We start from the raw sequence: 26,471 nt of genomic DNA on the forward strand, positions 1-26,471 counted from the left end.
TTTGGTCATAATTCCACTAACTGTGTTTGGAGGAAGAAGAATGATGAGTACCATCCCAAGAACACCATCCCTACTGTGAAGCATGGGGGTGGTAGCATCATGCTTTGGGGGTGTTTTTCTGCACATGGGACAGGTCGACTGCACTGTATTAAGGAGAGGATGACCGGGGCCTGTATTGCGAGATTTTGGGGAACAACCTCCTTCCCTCTGTTAGAGCATTGAAGATGGGTCGAGGCTGTGTCTTCCAACATGACAATGACCCGAAGCACACAGCCAGGATAACCAAGGAGTGGCTCTGTAAGAAGCATATCAAGGTTCTGGCGTGGCCTAGCCAGTCTCCAGACCTAAACCCAATAGAGAATCTTTGGAGGGAGCTCAAACTCCGTGTTTCTCAGCGACAGCCCAGAAACCTGACTGATCTAGAGAAGATCTGTGTGGAGGAGTGGGCCAAAATCCCTCCTGCAGTGTGTGCAAACCTGGTGAAAAACTACAGGAAACGTTTGACCTCTGTAATTGCAAACAAAGGCTACTGTACCAAATATTAACATTGATTTTCTCAGGTGTTCAAATACTTATTTGCAGCTGTATTATACAAATAAATAGTTAAAAAAATCATACATTGTGATTTCTGGATTTTTTTTTTTTAGATTATGTCTCTCACAGTGGACATGCACCTACGATGACAATTTCAGACCCCTCCATGATTTCTAAGTGGGAGCACTTGCAAAATAGCAGGGTGTTCAAATACTTATTTTCCTCACTGTAGATAGATAGATAGATAGATAGATAGATAGATAGATAGATAGATAGATAGATAGGAAGTGAGTGTCATGATGCATCAACAGAAAGGCAGCTCTGGACTTGGTTCAGGGAAGCTGATTTCTGTGTACTAGGCTACTCTTTTTTGGCCTTTATTTGATAAGACAGCTGAAGACAGGAAAGGGGGGAGAGAGCGAGTAGTGATGACCTGGAGAAAAGGACGGCAGGTCGGACTCTATCCCGGGCCACTGCAATATTAGTATATGGGGCGCACGCTCAACCAGGTGAGCTACCAGTGCAACCCTCTGTGTACTACTCTTGAAATTAAAGTAAAAGAGGAGAGTGTGTCTTTCCCAAGATAAACAGTGGATTGGATTTGAAGATTTACACAGGTTTATCTTCCCGAGGGGACGGCGGCCCTAAAGATATGTAGCTTGGGTAGGAAATGCTCTGCTGCCTGCAAATTTTTCTCCTGATTGTCGGTGACAGTCTGCCAGCCAGCACCCTGTGATCGGAAGGCGTGACAGGGTACATAAGGGATGGTGAGATCAGATAAATATGATTGTGTGGGCTTGTTTGTTATCTCAGCTCATACCGCAGAAACGGTGTGATGGAAGATTTTAGCGGTTTTGAAACTGTGACTTTTTCACGGCCCATGGGGTCTAGGAATGCAGATAAGGGTATCATTGGCAAAATGAAGTCAATATTATGGCTATAATTTCACCAATACCTAACATTTAAAAAGAAAATTGCAATGCAAGACAATTTGGAATCTTAACAAAGTTTAAAATAATTGACCACCTTTGTAAGAACGATCATAGCATTATGTAATGATTTGAGTGGTTAAAATAGTCTAATCTTGAAGAAATAATCAGTTAATTAAGTAGTAACTCTTCTGTCCAGGAATTCAGAAAAAAAGAGATGGCATGCAATAGCTCATTTAGTATTGATACATGAAGAACAAATTGAAGATTCCTAAAGTAAAATGTGAAAAGTGTGAATGTGTGTGTGCTGTGCCAGAACATTCACACAGGTGAAGGTGGTTGAAAAGGGTGATGGTATGTTTTGTCATGCTGACAAATAGAGTCTCCTGTGGGTATTTGTTCATTGTCAACTGCTACCATATACACACGTGCACACACATACACACGCCCATATGCAAAGATGTACACGTCCACGCATTGTCAAACAATCCACTTAGCCACCATCTAGTCAATTGGGGTAATTACCCAGAGGCTATTAAGTCGTTTTCTCCCTGTGCACTATTACAATTATAATTATGGCAAAGCAACAATGATGTGCAATTACAGTTTACTGGCATTGCTCTATAGTGATGTCGGTGAAGATGGCAGAAGGGCGCTGAGATGATAGAACTGCACAATATAATATTGATATATAAATCAAAACCACAGTGCGAGCTAAGTCAGAGAGAGCAGAACAGAGTATTCTCACGGGGACCTGTGAGTCGCAGTCTTAACTCTTCATAAACATTTCTCTTAAGCAATGGCACAATATCAAGTGATCCATCTTCTACGGTTGACATTTTCTCGTAATTAAAGCTGTGAGATGAAACGCAGGGCTTTAATGATAACATGAGATGATCAGTGACTTCATTGTACTCGGCTGGAGGGGGGCTTTATTAACATGGGACATTGTCCCGTTCCAAAACAATTTTTTTGTATTTAGAGGATGATTTCCCCATTGGAATTTGGGTCTCCGGTGGCCAGAGTTGAATGTGTAGCTCTTCCTCTATTGTGCATTGTAATTATTAAGTAGAATTGGGCTACGTAATGCTTTGAGAGTGGGTGTGAGACGGAGAGAGATGTAGCTTCTCTTCATTACTGTACCACTGGGTGATGAGAGAGATGTGGAGATGTGTGTTTTATATTAGAGCACAATGGAAAAATGACTCTTTGTTAAAATGAGGATAGTCGAGAATAGGAGGGCCCATTGAGATTGTCATGAGTGTGCCTGCACAGCCACACGAGACGCTATTCACCATTGTTATAATAAAACACTGCATAGATAAAAGCTCATGAATACAGGTTGCACAGAAGAGCTGAAACAGCCAGTCTGTAACGGATTACACCGCTGCCATGTGCTGCGGGGAGAAAAAAATGACTCCAATTTTAATTAATCCTTGTTTGATTTAGGCTGAAAAATTAATACTGCAAATTGGAGATGAGGCATACAGTATATAATACAGTGTTTCATAGCTGGTTATCAAAGCATCACAGCCCTGATAGGCAGTGGGCTGGCATAATATATATATATATATATATATATATATATATATATATATATATATAAACTCGTCGGCACGTGAGTACAGTATATAGTATATAGAATAACAGGAGACCCGTTGATTGTAAATGGGGAGGTGAGATACTGAGAGAGCAAATCAGCCACACAGGCAAATTTCACACCTGGGTAACAGTTGGTCTGAGACCTGAGAATGAGGGAAAACATGCAGGACTCAGGATTAATGACGAGGGACGGACAGTGCAGAGTAAGTGGACTGGTCTTCAGGCTGCAACCCTGTCTCCTAGAAATTATGTTTATATACTACCAGTTATGGTTCGAGGGAAAAGGAGGGAAAGAAGTGCTACAAGGAACTCATAGGCAGGAGGACTAGGTGGACGGTGAGTGTACAAACTGCAGGACTTTGACACTAGAGACCGGGGTTCACACCCTGACCCCTGTTTGTGGTTAGACTTAGGGAACAAAAGTACGTTGGTTAAGCTTACGGAATGCTTGTGGTTTTGGTAAACACGTTATGTCTGTGCTTCAAGACACAAAATATTTACTGACAAAGTATCTGATCTGTTTTGCTCTTGCAATACAAGCACTTGATTTGGGAAGATCATGGTCTTAGTTCAATATTGAATAAGTCAGTGTCTTAAAGCACAGACAACGTATTTATCGAAACATTTTGCAAAACAAAATGTTGGTAAAAAACGAAAGCACTGGGACAAAACTGAAATGAGGTGAGAACAGGAGAAAAACCAGAAAAGGTTGGGAAAAAGCTAAAGAAATAAGAGGAAAAAAACAAGAAAGTTCAGTTCAGTATAGAAAGGAGGCTGATATGACATCCTCATACACCCTAGGTTATCTGTTTAATTTGACACTAAATGAATTTGCTCTCTGCTGTTGTTTTACATTAGTAGCTTTTATCCACTTATTTAAGTCTCCTCTCCTCACCGTAGCCTAAATCCCTCAATCTTAAACCATTCAACACTTGTTTTATCTGTGCCATCCCTCTATCTTCTGCTTACAGTTCAGAGGGCAGAGGGCTCTTGGCAACCCAAATGCTTGATTTCCCCTCTTTTCATTTCCTTTCTTTATTCCCAGCTTGGAGAGTTGTGAATGAATATGGGAAAAAAAACTTAGTTTTTACAGTTCATTTGCACTGCATTTTCTCTCCCTAGCCTGGTGGAGACTCAGGTGGGCATGAGTATTAATAGCTTCCCCCGTTCGTGACGTCAGCAGAAATCACACGTGCTCCTCTTAACGCTCAGAGGTGTTTTATATTAGTTAGACACATCACTCTCAGCAGTTATTTAGTCAGCGCTGTAAAACACTCGTCAGTATAGAACAGAGAAGAAAATCAAATTTCTGTGCCTGTCTGTGTGCCTCGTAGCCACAATTATTCATTTTCATGCATCTTTTATCTGCTGCTATCTTGCTTTCTGCTTCCCAATCTTTCACTCTATCACTTTCTCTTCATCCTTCTGCTCTTAAATGTGACTGTCAAACAGTATTTAATTCCACTTCTTTTCTCTATTTCTCTGCATGTATCCATCTGATTAATCTCTCTCTGTGCCTCTCTCTTCATTGAAAAAGACCTGAAAGCTTTGTGGGGTCCTAAATGCTAAATAGCCAGTCTGTCTCTGCCAGGCACCCGTCTCCTTGGTGATGAGACCAGCGATCAGGCCGTTCTGCACCAGACACTGAGCGGCTTGTGATTGAGCATGTTTGTGTGAATATGTGTGTGTTTGTGTCAGCGTACAGTAGATTTGTGGATGCGTTTTCCCCCTATCTGTGTAAAGACATGTACATGTAAGGGAGAGAAAGCAGGGCAGTACGGGGGACATGTATTCACTGGCTCATTATCATGTGAATGCATTATGTTTCCTGTCAACATGCCTCTGCCAAACAAGAGGGGCCCTGTTCTCTCTGCCAGGACTCGAGCGCCACAGCGGCCAGGCCCCAACGTGGTGCTGTTCTGCACTGGCACAATTTACCAGGAGTTTAGCTCCACAGACACTGCTGTTGGCCTCATCCCGATTCAGTCCATCTGTACTGGCATCTCAGCAGTCGGCCAGGAATCAGTTTATGGGAATGAGATGGGGAAAACTCCATTCAGAAACATTCAGTGACTGGATTGGATTTAGAATACCTAATTTTACGTGTAAAAAAATGCCACGAATATGGGTAAGGCTTCCCCCGAGTGTTTTAAACTCCACAGAGGACCTGTTTGTTGGGTTCAAGAGTTCCTTAAAGTGCTCTTTCCCCCAGGATCACCAACAGGTGGTTCACAGCTCTGCTTCTCTCTTGACCCAAGTATATATGGCTGCAGATCTGATGATATGACCATAAAGTTGATCACCGACTATTTATATCTTAATTTAGATATCTTAAAGAAAGGGTAAATAAAGATATATTCGACTGACATTTCGACTTAATTGTCCCAAAAAAGGGGAAATCCATCTTGTATCAAGTGGTGGCCATACTACTCATTAAAAACACAGATGATCTGATTCTGCTTTCCTGAATCAAATCCAAAGATGAGTTTAAAAACCAACTGGAGGAAAACTTTCCATGAAATCAGAAAACTACCAATCAGATGTCCTTTGCCATTATCATTATCGTCTTATACTCTACAACAGTCTCACTACATTGAGCTGCTGTTGGGGTATTGATCCGGTTTAAAGAGACTAATTATTTGATACACAAGCGTAGAGTTAGAGGTCTAACTCTAGCTGAGGGGCCCAACAGCACGACTCCCTGTGCTAAAGCAAACCTGAGGTGTTGTAGAACTGTATGTGCAGGGTTTCAGTGTGTGTTAGGTCAGGTATATGTGTGTGTGTGTGTGTGTGTGTGTGTGTGTGTGTGTGTGTGGGGGGGGTCTTTTATGCATGTGTTCATGCATGTGTGTACTATGCTCCAAAGTGCTTATGCATGCAACATTGAGATGCTTTGACTTGCATCTGTGAGAGATAGCATGCAGCTCACACACACTTATTATGTATAAATTGGTAGATGAACAACACCCATAAAGCATGTGTCATTGAGCATATTCTAGATGGTTGCAGTTACCCAGAAAATGGCTTTGCTGTGGGCTAAAGCCTCATGTATTATTAAGACTACCATGGACTCTGTGGTCTGAACTCAGGTGGAGGTGAACTGAGTTTGTGAAGTGGGCTTGTAAAGACTTAAGCCCTCTAGGAATAGCTAGCACAAATAATAAGACATAAAAAACTGATTTAGCTTGGAGTCAGGTGTTTTTATTTACTTTTATTGAAAGTTATTGCTTCCTATCCAAAGCTCAATTGAGATCTAGAATCTTTTTGAAAGGGGAGACCAGGCCAATATAGGCGAAGCAGATAAGATCAACAGAAAAAAACATCTCAAAAATGAATAATGGGTAATCTTACTGCTTCCAAATCACGTCATTTTATTTAATTTTAATTACATTTTTTTTAATTAAGAAATAGTTTGACAATTTTGGAAATACGCTTCATGCCTTTCTTGCTGAGAACCACATATTTCCTGAAGAAAAGGTTAGGGAAGTGTCTGTGCGCTGCTCTTTATTGGAGGTGGGAAGTTAACCAGATGTACATTTGACAAACCAAGTAGTCCTCATCCTTGAAGTCCTCTCTCTCGTGAAACTGAAAAATACTTTTAAAAGTATTATGCTTTAATGTTAAAGCATACATCTCACCAAACAGGGCTTAGGCCTGGAAACCTCACAGTGATGACAAGACTCTTGAAAACAACTGTGCCAGGCCATGAAATAGTCAGATATATCATTGCCTATAAAACCACCATGTCCTTTTTATGCCTCGGTTTTTGTACAGATTACATATAACTTGTAAATTAGTGAGCTTTATAAGTACAGATTTTGTTACCTTTCTTCCTTTTGGCAAGTAAACATATTAGCATATTTCCCAAAATGTTAAACTATTCCTTTAATTTGAGCACATACTGGGCACATTGTTTTGGTCAGCCTTGTATATTCTCCAATACACAGAAGGAAAAAAACATTTTCCAGACCAATGTGGGGGTCATTTCTAAAAGAGTCAATTTCGCAGTACACTCAAGTGTTTTCTGTCCTGTAAATTTAGCTTGATTTATTTCAGTCCATGGGAAATTACACCTACTTTGCATACACCTTATTTTGGTTTGTGATGGATGCCTGATTGAGAGATAATATAAAAATAATCTGGCTACCTCCACTTACAAATTCAGTGTAAAATGACCTTTTAATAAAAGCATATGTGAATCTACTAAGTTGGCTCCAGCAGTCTTAACATATCTGTGCCAGACTGAGCAGCTCTAACTGCTCTTATTTCCTTCACACTTTTTCCAATTAAAACATGACTTGTGATTAAATGACAGCAGTCTGCTTGGTAATATGTACGTGTGAGTGTATGCAAGTAAAGAGAGAAACAGAAGTGTGTGTGAGTGCAAGTTGAGCCATATTGGCAAGAGTGTCATTGTCTTTATTATCTCGGCCTGTTGGTGTGCATGTGTGCTTTATCTCTGAGTGTGTCATCTTGGCTTATTGGACGCCTGCGCCAAGATTTCTTAGTTCACACACTGGGTTAATTGACCTCTTGAGACGTTTCTCTCCTCAGTGATAAAGAACGTCTGGATGATATGATTAATCTGCATTTTCCTTAGATGTGAGATTTGTAAGGGCTTTTGAGTTCTAAGGTGGCTCATTATTTTTTAAATGAGATATTTGAACATACCATCTCTCATATTTAAAATGCTTCTTTGATGCCTGTGTCAGAAATAATGCCATATTACTAGATTGTGTATGCGCATGTGGAGGCTTTTCTTTTTTTGTGTCATTTAAAGATTTATAATTATTCACCTACCACCATACATTGAAAATGTCCAAATCACACCGCATTGAGACAAATTACAGTACTGTAAATAAATCTAGTTGACAAAAACAACAACAACTAGGACAGGCCACATACTCCTCAGGTAATAATTTGTACCACAAAATGGATATCCAGTGCTTCGGAACAGAACTCTTCATTTGTTTTATTCACGTGCAGATACATTTACATTATACATTATGCGCAATATTAAAAGGTCTGATCATCAATGATTAATAGTCTTTGTGCTGTAATGTAGGTTAGGGCCCAGGAGGCCAGCAAGCTGGAACGTGAATCAAACAAATCATTCTCCATAAAAGAAAACATGTTTAAACACCCTCTCCAATGCAGTCTGCATTGTAATGACCTGCATTCCCAATAACAAATAGAGCTGACGATGTAAAATGATCAATGTGATGAAGTCATGAGAGGTTTTTGTTACTTGTTTTTAAATTACTTTGGAGCACTCTCAAGGACAGTGTGTGCATTTTGATGCTTGATACACCCACATGAGTGGGCCCACATGCTCACTCAGAGGCATTCACACCTACACAATCAAAGATAAAACAAACAAATAAAGTCTTTCTGAAACAAACAACTTGATTAAGACTCAAGAGGGAAGAGAATCAGGTGTGAACACCGTGGGTCATGAAATCATGTGTAAATGTATGCCAAGGATGTGTTTTGAAAGATGCAGTTTGCATGTTTTTTAAGGAATGCTCCACCTCCTGAGGGAGTTTGTTTGGGCATGTTAACTCCATCATTGCTGCTCACTTACCTGGTGATCATCTTCTGGCTGAACACATAAGCAGGAGAGCCGAGCGTAGGTTTGCCTCTGGGAGACACATTTTTGTTTTCCTTGAAGCTGCATTTCTTTAGTGTCCACTGGTGCAGTTCTCTTACTTTACTTGTTGTCCTCGCTAAGAGTAAGGGAGACTAGAAAAACAAAACAAAAAAGATACTTCTGACTGTATATAAATTATTCTTCTAATAGGATATCATTATTTAGATTATCAAGAGTAAATCTTCACCTTTACACCAATTTAGGACATACAGTTTGATTCACCATGATAATTTAAAGATATTTCACTTCTTACAGCACTTATGCATTTAAAATCTTCAAACTCTTGTTTTCACTGCTCAAATAGTGTCCTCAGGAATGCAGGCAAAACTAACAGCAGAACAGAGTGATTTGGTGTGTTGGCATCAGTGTGCTTGTCACAGTCTGTGGCTGCGGCCAAATTGTGTTTTTTGCTTAGGATGGTTCCTATGTGAAATGAGCCGGAAGTATCTAAGTGGCAGCTATGATAAGAGCAGGTCCAATTCTCTAAATACTAAGGAAAGGTTTTTTCTTATCTCCTTAGCATGGGGTACACTGCACCATCCTTTACGAAAGAAAAGGAGATAATGCCGTCCCACAATTCCAATTAAAGCGACACACCATTGGCTGTTCATGAAACAAAAGATTTGCCTATTTTGCTAAAATCTAAGAATTGTTTTCATACAACCATACTAATTGGGATTCATGTCGATAAATATGAGTGGACAGGACCGAGTGTGAGTGTGAGCAACCATTCTCAATGTAAGTTTTAGTTTCACTTTTGTGACTGGTAGCTTATATTCCTTTTTCATTTTAATTACAACCTAGGTAATGATGTATTGTAATATTTTTCAAAGAATTGTCCATGTTTATATAGCCTACATAACACAACACAATAAATATCTAAAGCCTGGTTCACACGGCAGGATAATTAGGCCAATTTTAGCCCCGATTCACCCCTTCCGACAATCTTAAGGATGCTCCGATTATCGTAAAATAATCTGATCAGATATTCCTGCCGTGTGTGGTGTGTTAAGACTGCTCTCGTCTGCTCGGAAGGACGTTGGGACCGCTCCGATCTCAAATCGGGGATATCCAACATGTTGGATCTTTTTGGCCCGATTTCTCCTCGTGTGTGGTGTCCCCCGGGGACAAACGAGCATGCAGCCTGTGGACTGTGGCGTGTAGCCAATCAGAAAGCGAGGTGACGAGGCGGCAAGGAAAGCACCGGGAAACAAAATCAAAACAGCCGGCGGCATGGCGCACCAGAAAGTCCGGTGGACGTCGGAGATAAGTATAGCAAGTATAGTCCATGCTCGCGTTGTCTCCACTTCTTTGACCATCGCCTTTTCTTTTGATAACGTTTTTTTTCGGTTAAAAACAAACTACAAACTATCGCCACTGCATCCTCTTCGTCTGCCATGATTGTTTACTCTGAAGTCACGTTTGATCTCGAGGGATTTTGCGAGATTTCCCGTCTGACCTGAGAATGCTCTGGAGTCAAATCGGTTTGTGTGTGATGTGTTGATTTTGCCATGTGCTGCGCACCACACACTGTACTACTAAAACTGTTAGACCCGTGATTTTTTATCGCCGTGTGTGGGGTCTCTCAGGATTGGAAAATCGCCCTACAATTTCCCCTACAACAATCGTCCCATGTGAACCATGCTTAAGATGTGCTAGCCCATCTTTGTAGTACATTGTAGTTTCATCACGGCAGAGGAGGATTTCCCACTTCCCTCATTAGGTCTGCAGTTGTCTGGCCCCGCCCACCCCCTCACCTGCATCTTATTCCCTCATCAGCTACTCACTATGGGTGTTTCTCAATCTCAAGAATGCAAAGAACGGACTTGTGTTCTTGGGGAGAACGTTCTTGCTGGTTGTTCTTGGAAGAATGAACCCGCAAGTTCAAAAGCACAGAAAACGCTGTTAACAGTTTGAGACGATGCGTTCTTCCTGTTATTGCTCAACACCCCCAGCACAGAGGCTACCTGCAATGCTCCAAAATAACAGTTAGCAATAAAAACCACAACAATATAACCACTTTGTATTAGTGGTTATAATAGCTCCGGACAAGCTATTATAATAGCTTCGGACAAGAAAACCTCATAATGCTACAACTATTGCAATAATATTGAAAAATAAAACTAATTGAGCTTTAATTTTATTGTTTATGGTTTAGCTCAAACACCCCTTACTTATTCAAAAGAGTGGAATGCAATCCCTACTATTATTAGAGTATAAGTTTAAGTCAGTTTAAATTAAAATATAAGTAGGCATATGCACTGGTGTGTCCTATGTGTTCCTATTAGTGTTATGTGGAATTATCATTTCTATATTATTGTAGTGCACTTTATATGCCCAGGGACAACAGATGGAAATTAGCAATTAAAATTATAAAGGTTGGTGTCTCCCCTTTAGTCTACATAACATGTCATAGCATGTTACCACTTTATGTACAACTGTTCATTTATCATACAGACTGAAGCTCAACTTCTAATAAATCAGAAAACAAATACACCAAAAAAATATGAACTAAATACTAAATCTAATGTATAGCCTATTGCATAATTTAAACAAGTCTCCCGAAACGGGTATTTCTCCCCCGCCTCTGCCTGCTGCGCTGTGTATGTCTGTGTGTGTGTGTGTGTGTGTGTGTGTGTGTGTGTGTGTGTGTGAAGCTGCGGTGTGTGTGTGTGTGTGTGTGTGTGTGTGTGTGCTTGTGGAGTTTAACTCCGAAAAGACAGTTAACCACAGGTTCCCGTTAATCTTATGATGGACATGTGTTGTGATATTTAAACAAACGATCAGTCAACGGCAAAATAAAAGCCTCTTATTTACGGGACCGGTCTAAAAGACCTCCGGCTTACAGCGGGGTCTCTGAGCGTGACGCGTCCGAGCGACGAGCTAGCGGCCCCGGCAGGCGCAAGCTTGCGGCCGCGTCACTTTATGGAGCTCCTCAACTCCGAAAACTTTGAAGCAAATTGTCAATTCGGCAAAGATTTACGCAAGACTGCCTATATTCGAAATCTAAACCATTCATTTCTCGCCTAAAACGTTCTCAGAAGTGAATTTAGTGATGAATAAGATGGCGAAAATTGTCAAAATTGTTCCGTTTTTGGTCTGTCTATGTACCGGAAACCCGACCATCATTGAATGCCGAAATGAATGTTGGGATACGGGTGCTGCGAAGTTCATACAAGTTACCAACCAATGCATCCTCGGTAAAATGGGCGTGTCAAGAACATTTCCAGGAATCTTAACTGTTCTTGGTGAAATGCGAACTTGTTTATTGGGACAGTACTTTGGCAACACAAGATGACGTTTCACAGGGACACAAGAACACAAGTCAATAGAAGAACACAGATTGAGAAACGCTCTATATATACCAGTCCATACCTGTTCTCTGTAAGTCTGTTGTCTTAGACAGGTGACCTGTTAACTGCCTGTTTTACACCTCTGCATGCTATTTTTGTACTTTGGATTTCCTGCCTGACCCTTTGCCTTCCAGGTTTCGACCCTTGCCTGCCTCATTAGTCCGTAAGCTTACGTACCTCCAGCATTTCAATAAATCTCTGAACTCTGTCACTCTACTTCTATTGTCTGCACTTAGGTCGTTTCTGTGACAGTGCTCTTAGAAGAAGAATAAAGAGCTGGGTTAATACATATCCTTATGCTATGGAGGGAGATAAGCTAGGAGATAAAAATAAGGAGGAAAATTAGAAATAGATATGTTTTAAGGATAATGATGTGATTTAAGATCAGGCATAACATAGAAGACCTTTGTGGACATATTTCTTCTCAGCTTCTAACTACAGTAAATGTTATCTCCTTTGTTGCTGCTACTAAGCTGCAGTTTTTCAACCTTGATCACAATGTGTGCGAAGATGACTGCTTTTGTTTAAACATGTGCTAGGCATTCCCGTTATTTTTTTATATTTTATTTTATATTATTACAGCAGATTCCTGGAGAAGTGATGTGTTTAGATGGGAGCAAAAATTTGTGTCAGACACATTTAAACCTGTATTTACTTTATTTATTTTATTTTTTAGCCACTGAGAGGCAGCAGCAGGGGTTATATTGACATTTTTGAGGAGGGGGAGCCCTTGCCCAATGAGGGACGATTTCTTCAGTAGAAAGTAGTTCAAATGAAAACTCTTGATGTTCTGTGAATTGTCCGGAGTAACAATGGCATTGTTTCTGGAGAGAGATGCTACATATTCTTAATGTCACTTTTTTAATGATGTAGCACAAACTAAATTCCATTCACCTCCATTGTATTGGTACAATTTAATAGACAAATATCTCAAATGTAATCTAACTATCTAAATGGCCAGATACCACTAGAAAGAAGCAATGACATTTTAACGTATATATAATTGAATGTATGTTTTGGTAAAAAGCCAAACCCTTTTAAATGAATTCACCTTAAAGTCCCAAATGACAATAATACAACAACCCAAATATATAGGCCTATACCCAAATACACTGCCAGTGGCAATTTTTAATTTTTGCTTGAATTTATGAGAGTTGGCAACGCTGTAATACTGAAGGAGACGGAGCTAAGCTTCATCAGGGTGCAATTTGGTGTTCTCTGGCCCAAATTAACCCCTGCTCAGCAGCAGCAAGCTGTGAATAAGGGCATATTTTCACCATGTAAGTTGATACAGTTGCTTATTTACATATCCAGCAGTTACGGAGAAATGTTATCATTCATTTGGAGTTGTGTCTTTAATGTGTGAACAATATTCACTCTTGTTTAACTCTGTTTTGGTCTCCATTTTCTACTGAGAAAAATATCTGCAGGTATCGGCGAGAGTACAACAAACCAATAGTTCCGGCCGAAAAATAGAAACCATGAGCTGAAAGAAGCAAAAATCTGTTGTACTACGAGTGACGCCTTTCACATACACATATTCATTCAATTCATTGTTAATAGTTACATTTTGATTACAGAACTTTAAACAGCCAAGTACAACCACTGGCAAAACTACTTTTTATTTCTTAAGATGGGTTCCATCTGCTATCAACTCTGAGCATTAATTCCCCTGACTTATTTTTTTTACTCCCCAACTTTCTTTAAAATGTATACATCTTTCCAAGTGTTCCCACGAAGCTGTAAATGAGCAATTACTAACACGGAGGCAGATGTTTGAACTGAGAACAAAGACGCATAGATTAACACAAACAGTGATGTTAGGCAGAGTAAGAAAAGCCGAGACAGTACACGAGAGACAATTACAGAGGTTAGTGATATGTGCCCGTCAATGGGTGAGAGACGGGGGCTTCAGCTGGGGTGGCTTGGTCTCCATGGAAACTGACATTCCCTTGAAGGTGCTTGGCAGCGACTGACAATTGTTGAGCTTGGGTAATGGTTTGAAATTCTCCGTAAAGTGCCTCAGAGGTTGAGATTAAATTCAACCTGCTCAGCGTAGACTCACAGTGACTAATTGCACCGTTTTAGAGGGATGGAAAGATGGAGCTTAATTGGCAGGGAAATACTGGCCTATAGCTTGTTGCTCACATGTAAAATGTTTACTTTAGCTCTTTGGTTTTTGGAGCCAGTCACTCCATCAAATATTACTTGTCATTCATTAAGAAGCCCTTCTTGCATCAATAGTCAGTGATCATTGTTATATTCCTGGTATGAGGCATATCCAACCATCAATGATTCAGTACTATACTGCTGTTCCAACCTCATTTAAGGCAGGTCAACTGTTAACAAATAACAGCACATGCTTTTTCTGTAATGTCTGCACACCCTCCCTGCTTCCCATGAGCCTTTGCTCCATCTGGCAGACCTATCTGAATGAGGGTGGTCAGGCACCGCTGCTTAACAACGCTCCTCTCCATCTCCAGAACACTAGCCGTATGTAGTGTGAAGGCCTGCTGCTGATGGGCCTGTGAGCATCAGCAGCTGAAAAGGACCAGGCGAAGCGTCAGCCTCACACCTCTGCCCGCACAGCAAGCTCATGCTTAAAATATGGACAATTATTACTGTGTGCTTGTTTTTCTTCTTCTTCTTTTTACCACTAAATTAATCGTTGGAAACCTTTCGTTGACTTGGAATCAAATCAGCAAACATGGGTTTACCTTATCAAGCACAAGACATTTTTTGGCCTGCTGCTGTTGAATTTGATCTTGTCACAGATAAACGGGGTGTAATAGGAGTGAGTGCATGACCAGTTTCTATAATATTTTCAATATTATAAGCAACCAGCTCTCTACAAAAGGTTATTTGCATTGCTATCACAAAACAGCAATGCTGAGGCATTACTTATGTCAAATAGGTACCATAAGGACAAATACACAGGGGTATTTATGGCTAAATTTGATTTGATTCTGTGATTCAATATATTTTGTACACATTTGTTTGGATGAAAGCCCCTGATATAAACTTGCACATGGACAGCATTGGCATGTTAAGTGTGTTTATATGTGTGTGTGTGTGTGTGTGTGTGTGTGTGTGTGTGTGTGTGTGTGTGTGTGTTCATGTCAGAAGCAGATTGTAAAGCTTATTTGTATGCCACAGCAGCTCCTTTTGTTTCCAGGGCTCCTGTAGCCTGGGTGGCCAGTCTATTCAGCCTGAGAGAGTCAAAGGTGTTCAGCACAGGACAGATCGTAACTGCCACTGCCAGTGTCTCCTCTTTTCACAATTCTGTAAATGGATCTACAGTGCACAACAATGAAGCAGGGTTTTCCATGAAATAAATAAGATTGATTGTTTGAAATTGAAAAGTATATTAAGAATTACTTTATTTCCTGGTCGTATAAATCAGCGATCTGGCTAAAGTAAGTCTGTAGTCTTGAGAAAGTAGTGTTATTTAGGAACATAAAAAGATAAATACACAGCTAAATTAATGTTTCCCAGGAGAAGACATGTCAAGGGGTTCCATCCAAACCCAAAGAGCAAAAAGCTTTGATCACTGATGATAGCATTCAAAGCACTTTCAGGGAAGGTAAAGCATCTCAAACACACACTGTAGCTTATCAAAATGTTACCAATCAATCTGGAGCCTGTGCTGGACCATCCCACTGAGCATATCCTGTTATCAGGCAGCATATGTAGCAAGCATCTGTTTGCACATGTAAAACCAACTAGACAACAGGTCTAGATCCAGCAGACATGAGCTGGTTGGTTCCAGTTCATCGGCTTACGACTGGAAACCAGTAATTGAGTGTAGAGTGCTTCGGGGAATTGGGATTTTTTTTTCTTTTGGGGATTTTACTACTGGCAGCGTTGGTGGGCACAGTTTGGCACTGGGAGGCGTATAAAACATTCATTCAAATTCCCAGTTAATCCATTATTTATTATGTGTCAAAATGAAGATGCAAACAACTTATGCAAATATCTAAAAAGTATTTCCTGTTTTGTCCTGTGTGGCCAGTGAGCATTACCAAACCTCTTAGCATGGAGCTGAAATAATTAATCACATTTTGCACTGTAACAATGTATCTGCTGTGCCCTTGCAATAATGTCTGTAATAGACTGTATTCTTTAATACTGTACCAGTGAACTATTAGGAGCATTGTTTGCTGTCATACAATCAGAAGTCAAATAGGTTGATTGCTGCCAATTGTAATGATGATAGCAGTAAAGATAATAATGACGGCCTGTCAGATGCAAGTCAATGGTGGCACATCCAGCTGCCATCTGAGTTCATTTTGCCTGGCAGAGAGAGATGCTTAGTTTGGGCACATTTGCTATTTTGAAGGAGCAGATGGTGACAGAAAGATGTCCGATGTTTTTGTATAAATGCTCACAAGACAAGGTGATGATGCAAAAATGTATTGCCGGTTTGCAATCCGAGTACTGGTGTATCTGAGTGTGTGTGCAGGCATGTAATAGAAATGCTTTTTTGTGCATCTGTCTCTGTTACAGAAGTGCATACAGTATGTGTGTGTGTGCACATGTGATGTATTTAGCACATGTGGATGTTGAATATTTTGGTGGATATGCAAACATGCACAATAATTACTTTATGCTTAGTTCCAGGGAAGGATTTAATTAACTGTCCCCTGTCAGGGTAGATAATTAGTCAATAACACATGCACATGAACATGCACGCACACACACACTCTCTTTCAAACACACAGTAAAGTCAATATGTTTGCCATGCAAACACTAATGTTGAGACTAGAATGTATCTTGTGCAACAATGACTTGCTTTTGCAAGAACATGAAGTCTTGAGTGACACAGCTCAATAGGCAATTATAGAGAGGTATTGAGAAAAGCTGCAGACAGGAACCGAGCATGTTGTGGGTTCTGACTGCCTACAGAGAGAAACTAATGTTGTTGATCTTTGTTTGAATTGCTTCATCAGTGCAGCAGCACACTGTACGATCTGCTCAGCCTCGCTTATGTACGCTCAGAACAGTAATTATGTTTCTTCTTTTTTTGCAGGGTCAAGGTTTGATCTACACACGGGGAAAGGTAAAAACAAAGTCTTTAATTTACTTTTAGCTTTTTCTCTACGGGATGATTTGATTGGCAGGCATTAGATATCTGCAATTATGTGTGTTCAGGTTGTGTGTGGATAGATACAGAGGCATTACTGGGCAGATTTGTGGACCAGTCGGTTTCACTGTGCACATGCACACACAGATTGTTAGCGCAGCCTGTTATCCTAATCATGGTGAACATAACATGTGGATTAGGGGTGTGTTATGGTATCAGTCATAATCACACACAAACACATACTGAAATACTCCAGCACACATGCACCTGATGCAAAATAAAGAATGCAACTATGTGTTAATGTCCCATATTATATGTCTCGACTGCTTTGCTTAGCTACATTTTTGTTATTGATATAAGTGTCCTAAAAGGACCCATGGTGTGTGTGTGTGTGTGTGTGTATTTTTACATGTAGTGTGTTTAGCTAATGACTCAACAATATGTCTCTCCCAACTGATTTGACTAAAACCACAAGAATAATAGAACATCATCATTTTATCTGTCCTTAGATTTGACAAAGTATTTAGTCTGTTGTTTAGGATGACAGTTATAGCCGTTTTGGGTTTTGCCATCTAGGCAGCAGTTGATCATTATGCCGATGGTGGACCTAGCCCTTTTTGATCTATTTCTGGCAGATGGAGTCTGTAACGGTTTATGTCTGCGGCCTTCCCTCTGTAGATCCCAGAGTATTTTAGTCCAGAATAATCCCCACCATCTGCTGTCTCCTCTACTATGTTTTAGTGCTCAGTATCTCTCTAGTTTATTTCCTATTGCATTTCCTCTTCTTGCTTTTTCTATATTTTACGGTGATCCCTTGCAGCTGCAACTTGTAATTATGATGACTCTTCCTCTTCCATTCAGGCTCTCAATCTCCATCACCTTCCCTCTCCTTCCTCCACTCAATCCCAATCTGACTGCTCTTTCTTTTTCAATTCTCTTCCTTTTTCCTCCCATCCACTTTTCCATGATTTCTTCCTCTTCCTCCTCCTCCTCCTTTTAATATTTGCTGTTTTAAATCTCTGGATGTCTCTACACACTCTACTACGAGAAGCCACCTAGGCCAAAATTGAATATTTTACTTCCACATACATATATACTGGTACTAAACACTTGCACTGACTACACTATATACTCAACTCCTCAGTGTTTCTCTCTTTAGCCCTCTCTCTGTCCACACATATAAACCCCCACAGCAACCACTCTCCACAAGTCTGTCAAATCCTAATCTGGGCTTCATGAACACAAACTATACCCTCTGGTTTCTAATTTGAAAGTCCTAAAAATCCATCCCCCTAGGAATGTATGGAGCACAACTGCTCCTCAGGATAGGCTTTCATCAGCGATTTGTGAAATATTAGTGTGTTAAGACCTTCCTAAGTTCATAGTAACTGCAGCTAGTTTCAAACATGTGATTAACTAAATTGAGTTGCCCCATTCAAAGTTAAGGAATGTCTTGGCTATAGTACCATGTAAATCAGTTGCTAGGAAACATCTGTAGCACCATCCAATCAAAAGAAATCAACTATGTAAACATGAAGTCAATTCAGCATCATGAGCTGTAAAATAACATCCTAAAATAACAGTTTTAGAAAGAAAAATAATACATTAAGCCTACCTAAATTATACCTTACCCTCACTACATAACTGGCGATATCAAGTCATTTAGTTTAATGTTATTGGCATGTTTATGTAGTTTGAGGGTTATTGTGTTTAATAGCCTAAGTGAAATGTAATTTAAATCTTACCAGCTTAAATGATTATTAAACAGCATTTCAATCACATAACAGATCAGATATGATGATCATATTCCATTTAACCTAAAGGATCATGTATTGTCATGTATAACTAGTTCTTTCAATTGGCTCAGTTTCAGTAAGTGGTATTACTTACACCCTACAGTGGGGTAAATATTAACTAACAAATCTACGTGTGTATCCCTTTTTGATGTAGTAATGTGTAATTCCACACTTAGTAAGCTCTTACGTTATAACTTGGCTAACTTTAAACTCACTAACAGCTGGTGCGACCAGATACAGGAGAGCCGGAAACAACAACCAACGAAGTGCTGACCATGCTGCTGACAAAATGTAGCATTACATCTTCCACTGTTACAGGCTACCAGCTCATTCACACTGCTTCACAATACCCTGGACAGGATGGAGCAGTTCATTACTGAGGATAGCAATAAAACAGGGACTTGTTGATCAGAGATCTTTGAACACTTCAACACTATACTTTTATTTACCTCCTAGCTTATCTCCCTCCATGCATAATGAAATCAAACAGACAATTGCACAACAAGGATGAAGCTTTTTGATCCATAGTCATTGTACAGTTAACTTGTGATCTGAATGCGTCAGTAGTTTAGATAAGATAGATAGATAGATAAAAGGACTTGTGACTGAAGTCACAACTGTAAAACAATTATCTGCTTGCTTGGAAAATGTCATTTGAAATATAGATGTCTCTCATTTTACTTAAAAGTAGCACTAAGGTGCCCTAGGAAAGGCAATTGACTCTCAGCTGCTCCAATGCAGTTGTTCTCTGGCAAATGGTACATGACTACTGCAGAAATCCTGAAGTGCTTACGACTGTATCCCTCATTTGCTCTTCCCTCCTCTCTCAGATGGCTCCCATTGTTCAAAAAGAGGGGTAAAAAAAGACAAACATCAAATTAAAGGGGCCTAACACCTACTGCAAAAATGCAAGATTGTAAAAATTAGTTTTTAGTGGTGATTTAAAAGATGTGACTAATGTAACAAGGTGAGCTGATGCAGGGTAAAAGACTTGAGTGTGGGTACTGTACATGAATGAGCGCATACATGTTCACAAATGCATAGTAATCTTAATCCTGAATCAATTATAAGTTGATAACACTTACTTTTAAGTGAGGCTGAGCTCATTGTCAAATGAATACAATTGAGAACATGACAACAACACTTCACCTAGAGCAGAGATGTTTGCATTTATGACATAAATTATGTCCATAGAGACACATTCAGTGTGCATAATGTGAAGGGTAGAGTACAAACTTTATTCTCCAATATACTGTGTGGGCCCCTGAGTGGCTCACAGCAACAGCAATGACAACATTAGCAACCAAAATACAGACAGGTTTGACATCCGCACTTCAGTGACAAAGTTGTCAGCCATGTACAGCACATCTCTGTACCCGCACACAGCTGGATTAACAATGACTGAATGGATGTGTGTGTGTGTGTGTGTGTGTGTGTGTGTGTGTGTCTGTCTGTGTGTGTGTCTGTGTGTGTGTGTGTGTGTGTGTGTGAGTCAGAGACAGAATGATAAAACACAGTGGTGACTCCTGTGTCAAGTGGGTATTTGATAAAGCCGGATACCTCAAACAGATACTGATAATACCCCGAGATCATCATATTTTGGCTTGTCTGCTAATGACATCACAAAACCATGCATTCCACATGTACATGTGAGAACACACACACACACACACACACACACACACCCAGCACTGATCATATCCTCGTCATCTGATCCAAATCCATTAGCACTAGGAGTCATAACCTTATCCACCCGCTCTCCTCCCTCAATTTTCTCCTCTTCCACTTCCTCCTCTCTCCTTCTTTCCAAGATGTACCTTTCCCCATGTGGGACATTTCCTCTGCAAGCTAATCTGAAAATGACATGAACAGAAACAGTCGACCAGTGAGATTAAGCATGTAGGTGTTGACAGCCCCGTGGGCACCTATGTTGCAGCTTTTTAAGTGCCACTCAGAATGACAAAAATCAGTTCTTATCATTTCACAGTCCTCTGAGAGCAGACAGTTATATAAAAGCAGATAAAGATAACTTCAACCACAGCTAAAGCTAATACAGACATCCTCTTGTGTTAAACCACCAGCATCTTGAGGCATCTTGACTCTCTGAAGGCTGAAGTCGTCCCCTAGGCCCATTTTTTTGGTTTCATTTAATGGTAATGATGATGCTGCTTGAAATATTTAATTTCTCTTGTGTTGTTTTTCTAAAGAATGCCATTTACTCTCTGTGTGTGCATATGTATGACAGTACTATAGATGCCAGCTGGGCCATTTATTCTAAAACTGCATGCCTCTCTGCTGCTTTAAATTGCTTTGGATTGCTGTTAATAGCTATATTTCCCTGTGAGTCCATTAATACAATCCGCCATGATGTCATTCTTCTGTATCCTCACTGCTGCAATGTTTTGCTTGGATTACTGGATTGTATGGTACTCTAAGAATGTCAGTAATGAATATAAGGCTTGCAATCTGCTTGACTATTCGAAACGCTACTAATTGAAATGCTGAAAAGACAGCTCTGGCTAATCAGCTTAGAGATGTAGTCCACAGTTGACGGATAATAAAGAGCATCTTAGTGCTGAAGAGTCTATTACCACCCCTGTAATGAGAGTTCACAGAATATGATCTGAGGACAATGGAGTGATAGGGTGGCAGGCATGGATGAGTAAAGGGCTGCGGAGATGGCTCCCATTGTTCAAAAAGAGGGGTAAAAAAAGACAAACATCAAATTAAAGGGGCCTAACACCTACTGCAAAAATGCAAGATTGTAAAAATGAGTTTTTAGTGGTGATTTAAAGGATGTGACTAATGTAACAAGGTGAGCTGTTGCAGGGTGAAAGACCGAGTGTGGGTACTGTACATGAATGAGCGCATACATGTTCACAAATGCATAGTAATCTTAATCCTGAATCAATTATAAGTTGATAACACTCAAAGATACTAAGGCTAAGGTTATGTCAACAATTAACTCCTACATGTGTCTTCTAAAGTGTAAAAATATCTTGTGATTGTTTGTTAATATGATGTATTACATGACACAATTTTGCCCTCTCTCAGAATGATGGCTAAAAGCTTGTGAATACAGCAGAAGATGACAGCCCCAGTTTGACCATGTATACAGTATGTCCAATATGGCTAATATAAACTAAGGTAAAAGGTGGCTTTACATACCTTTATAAATAAAATAATATATGTACCGTACACCGGACAGTATTTGTTTTAGTTATCATGTCAGATATTTTTCCATATTGCCATACCAAAGAACCTCACAAGTTCAAGCTCCAATAAAAGTAAGTTTATATGCTGACTACTTTGTTTCTTGCAGTAAACACCTCAGAGAGGCTGCTTTGTGGAGTAGAATAATGCACCTTGTTTCTGACATGATGTATCTTGGGAAATCGGTGCGGCAGTGAGTACAGTTAACATCACAGTGCATCAACGTGCCAGGATAACATGCCACAGGGCAACTCTCTCTGGACTGTCTGTCACTCATCTCTCTCTCACTTTCCCTGCCTCTCATACTCTTTCTGACCCTCCAACCTCGCCTTTCCACGCACACAAAGTTTCCAAAGCCTCAGACAGAGGTCAGGGCTGTGCAGTACGAGCAATGACCCAATGACACAGGACATACTAGCACCTTTCCAAGCAGCTCACTACTGTGCTAAAAGAGGGCTTCCACGAGTGTGACATGTAATCTACCTTAAAGTACACAAGTAACCCTCACTCTTCTTACCTCAATTAAGTAATTCTAAAGAATGTATTTTATAATATCCTAATCCAATTAAAGTTGAAACAAACACCACTTGGGATTAACAGTGGCGTGCCACAGTTATTAAAGGGTATGATCAGATGTCCAATTTAAATTAACCTGTCCTTGTACTGACTGTCCTCATAGTTGGCACTACACCGGAGCTCCTCATGACACTATTTACACACACTTTGTCTACTATCTGACTTTTATATTTTGAAATGTGACACTATATTTTTTCCATGTATAGGAAACATTTTAAACTAAGAAAAACTCTAAATATAACCACAGGTAGTGAACATAAAGGAATACTTTGACATTTTGGCAATACGCTTAATTGTTTTCTTGTTGAAAGTTAGATCAGAATATTTCTCTCATGTCCGTCTGTTCAATACAAACCCACCGCCAGTTAGCTAATGCCTAGTTCACGCTACACAACTTAAGCCCTGAGTTTCCACTCACCGACAGTTTTTGGAGCTCCCCAACAAAAGCCCCAGATCAGAGGCAAATCAGCGTTGGCTCAGCGCTCGCAAATCAGCGCACGAGCGCTGTGTATCTAGCAGGCTAAACATCTGGACCTGTCAGGGAGCAACAGCCAATGAGAGAGCAAGTGACGGGTTGAATGCAAACACGGCGGTAGGGGTCGCCTGTAACAATAGGAACTTTACTGTATGTGTTGCATTTGCAACACGGACCAAAGTTGTTGTTACATCTAGAGGAAACGGGAAAGACGTGTAGTGACAGGCCATTTTGTGAACACGTGTGCCAATGACAACATCAACAGTATAACATAAGACCACACTACTATTACTACTTCACTATTTAACACTCTTTTTGCAGATTAAACACACCACAGAATCTAACACTGCGTTCTCTTCTGCTCCATTCTCTTTCATTGTATTCTCTCAAGATGTGCCAAGAATATAATATATGTTAGCTCTATCTGCTCTGCCCTACTGCCACAGATAGGACTACTTTCTCTCTACATGTATAAGGTGGGCAGATGCCAACCACAGGAATGGAAGAAAAAGGGCACAGCCAAAGTCCCACTGCTCATTACCGCCGACAACACTATCATTAATCATCACGCCTTCAAGTATCTAAAACCTGCAGGATATAAACTGAGTTGGGTTCAAAGGGTAGCAGCAATTTGGTATGGATTTGCCGTTAGCCTATATAGGCCATGACAAAGTGACAACAGCATGTGTTTGTTATTAACAAGGTCAGTGACTGTGGTGTACGTCTTTTCAAACTAAAATATTTATTTGTTAACCTTAATACAGTATTGTTTCTATTGTACATACATCTTTGTTTTATAAGCTACAGTCACGTTTACACAGTTTTTCTGCGCAGTGTAAAATATATTTAGCAGTAGATTGTCAACACAAAACCATGTTACAGTGAGATTTGGATAATTTTGATCGGATGTGTTTTTAGTTTAATTTTCACATTGAGATATCTTTTTCAATTCAATTTTATTTATAGTATCAAATCATAACAAGAGTTATCTCAGGACACTTTACAGTGTTTCGGGTGGTGAGAAAAACTTCCTTTTAGGGAGAAACCTCGGACAGACCCAGGCTCTTGGTAGGCGGTGTCTGATGGTGCCGGTTGGGGGTGTGATGAACAATGGCAATAATAGTCACAATAAAGATACTGGAAAAATGACCAGAAATAATATTTGTAGTAGTTCCTGGTATAGCAGGGCACTACAGGCCGTTACAAGACATAGCAGTGCACAGCAGAGCATAGCAGGGCGTAGCAGGACGTAGCAGGGCGTAGCAGGATGTAGCAGGGCACTGCAGAGCGTAGCGGGGACGTAACAGGGCATAGCAGCGCTTTTGAGCTCCAACCTGAGGTGTGTATGAAGTGAGGGAGAGATTGTGGGTAAGGGTGAGGTCAGGCCCTGAGGCTCAGGCAGTGGTTACTGTCAGGCGGCTAATTTAGAAAGTGTTGTGTCAGAGTAATAGGAGCTAAGAGGAAACTCCTGATACATATCAAACACACACACACACACACACACACACACACACACACACACACACACACACACACACCCTTCCCATCTGGCTGACTAACTGACAGTACACACTTGACCCATTTCCCTCAACACAATTATTGTGAGTAAATGAAATAAAAGTTGTGTGTGGAAGGAGAGGGGAGTAAGAGTGCTTTATGAGGACAGAAAACAAAAGGTGGGGTGGGAATTTAGTGAGTTTGGAGAGGTGGGGCTGGGAGAGGAGAATTTAAAGTTTGTCTCTGATTGACAGAGAGAAGAAGGCAAGGAGTGAAGGAGGGAGGGAAGAGGGGGGAGCAGCTGTCCTTAGATGTCTGTCTCTAAAGGCTCAACCAGGAAACATCTTTTAAGTTTCTCAACCTTGGCACTTGGACACCAAGAGGACTGCAAAGATGTGAAAACTGGGTCCTGAGATAAAGGTCTACAGACAGAATGGAGAATATTGTCTGACATCTGACTCATTCAGACGAAAAAAAATACTCAATATCTTTAAATAGCAGCTCTATACAGTATGTTCCATAAAGCGTTTTTGGATCAGAGGTTTCATATGCAAGATAGGTAAAGTGAAATGTAAAGTTCTGTAACTTTTTTCTCCTTGCTTTTTAAATTTGAATTGCAGAATGGCTTGGTCTGCTACTGTACAGTATGTGCTGAGGGAGATTCACAATCCCATTAAACCCATTCAAGACCTATTATTGCATAATTTCAGAAATGCCACAAAGGTGCCAAATGGAAATGAGGCAGTTTTCTCATTGATTGACCTTTTGGAAATAAAAAGGGTTTTGTGTGCCTGAGGCAGCGCCCTTGAACCAGCCGAGCAACACACGATCGATCCTCCGACCACCAGAGGCCTGTACTACGAATCAAGATCAACATGCCCTGGATTTCTTTCAGTTACCCGGCTTCACTAACCCTAACAACCGTGGTCCCGCATAAACTGTGTCACGACGCTGGTTAACAACTAGTTAAATCAACCCAGAGTTTCCCAATCCAGCGGCGCCCGCGTTCACATAAAAGAGGCGATGTTTTGCACAGCACGACCAATCGCAAACATCTACCAGAGCCGCATATTTTACATAAGAAGAACAAACTATAATTCTACATAAATATGAAAAACATAGACACGGTTTTATAGGCAAAACGCAATACAGTCGCTGCTTCCTAAAACAGGAGGAAAAGCTGGCAAAAAAAATAGCCCGACGTTGTAAATATGTAAATTACAAGACTTATCAATACCACTTCTCCATCAGTCAGGCACAAGATCTGACCACGATTACACTTGAAGAAGCCGACAAATCGCCTATAGGCCTACGTAATTCCCTCTACCGAAAATCTATATCTTTCATAAAAATACCCATTAGGGAATGTTAACGGGGTTGTCGGTCTCTAAACGTTTTAACTTTTATGAGCGCACCCTAGCAGTCAAGCTCGCCGTCCGTCAGTCGTATCTCCGTGGTCAAACCAGCTGCCGCTAAAATTGGAGACAGACGCCGGCAGAGCAGAGCGAAGTCTCGGTGACCAGAGCAGATGCAGTAATGTCTCTTGCAAAACAATATCTGATAATTTTAACGAAATATGAGCTGGTTTGACCACTAGACCAGAGGCCTGTACTACGAAGCAAGATTTGGCGTTAACAAGGCAACTTCAGGTTTAACTCAGGGTTTTCTGTATCACGATGGTGGATCACTTGTTACCGGGTTCAATCGCCATGGTAACTTATGCTGAACACCTAACCTGCTCGGGAGCAGGTTATGTTGGAGAT

At 40.4% G+C, this 26,471-nt stretch overlaps 1 protein-coding gene across 2 annotated transcripts in view; it reads left to right on the forward strand.

The window, feature by feature from the left end:
- igsf11 (immunoglobulin superfamily member 11) overlaps positions 1 to 26,471 on the forward strand; it is a 99,541-nt gene that overhangs the window by 13,637 nt on the left and 59,433 nt on the right. For both annotated transcript variants that reach the window (XM_031294953.2, XM_031294954.2), the window contains exon 2: positions 17,098 to 17,127. In XM_031294953.2, coding sequence (XP_031150813.1) covers positions 17,098 to 17,127 — 30 coding nt within the window. The remainder of the gene's footprint in view (positions 1 to 17,097; positions 17,128 to 26,471) is intronic.

Source organism: Sander lucioperca, chromosome 5, assembly GCF_008315115.2.
Source record: "Sander lucioperca isolate FBNREF2018 chromosome 5, SLUC_FBN_1.2, whole genome shotgun sequence".
NCBI classification, from domain to species: domain Eukaryota; kingdom Metazoa; phylum Chordata; class Actinopteri; order Perciformes; family Percidae; genus Sander; species Sander lucioperca.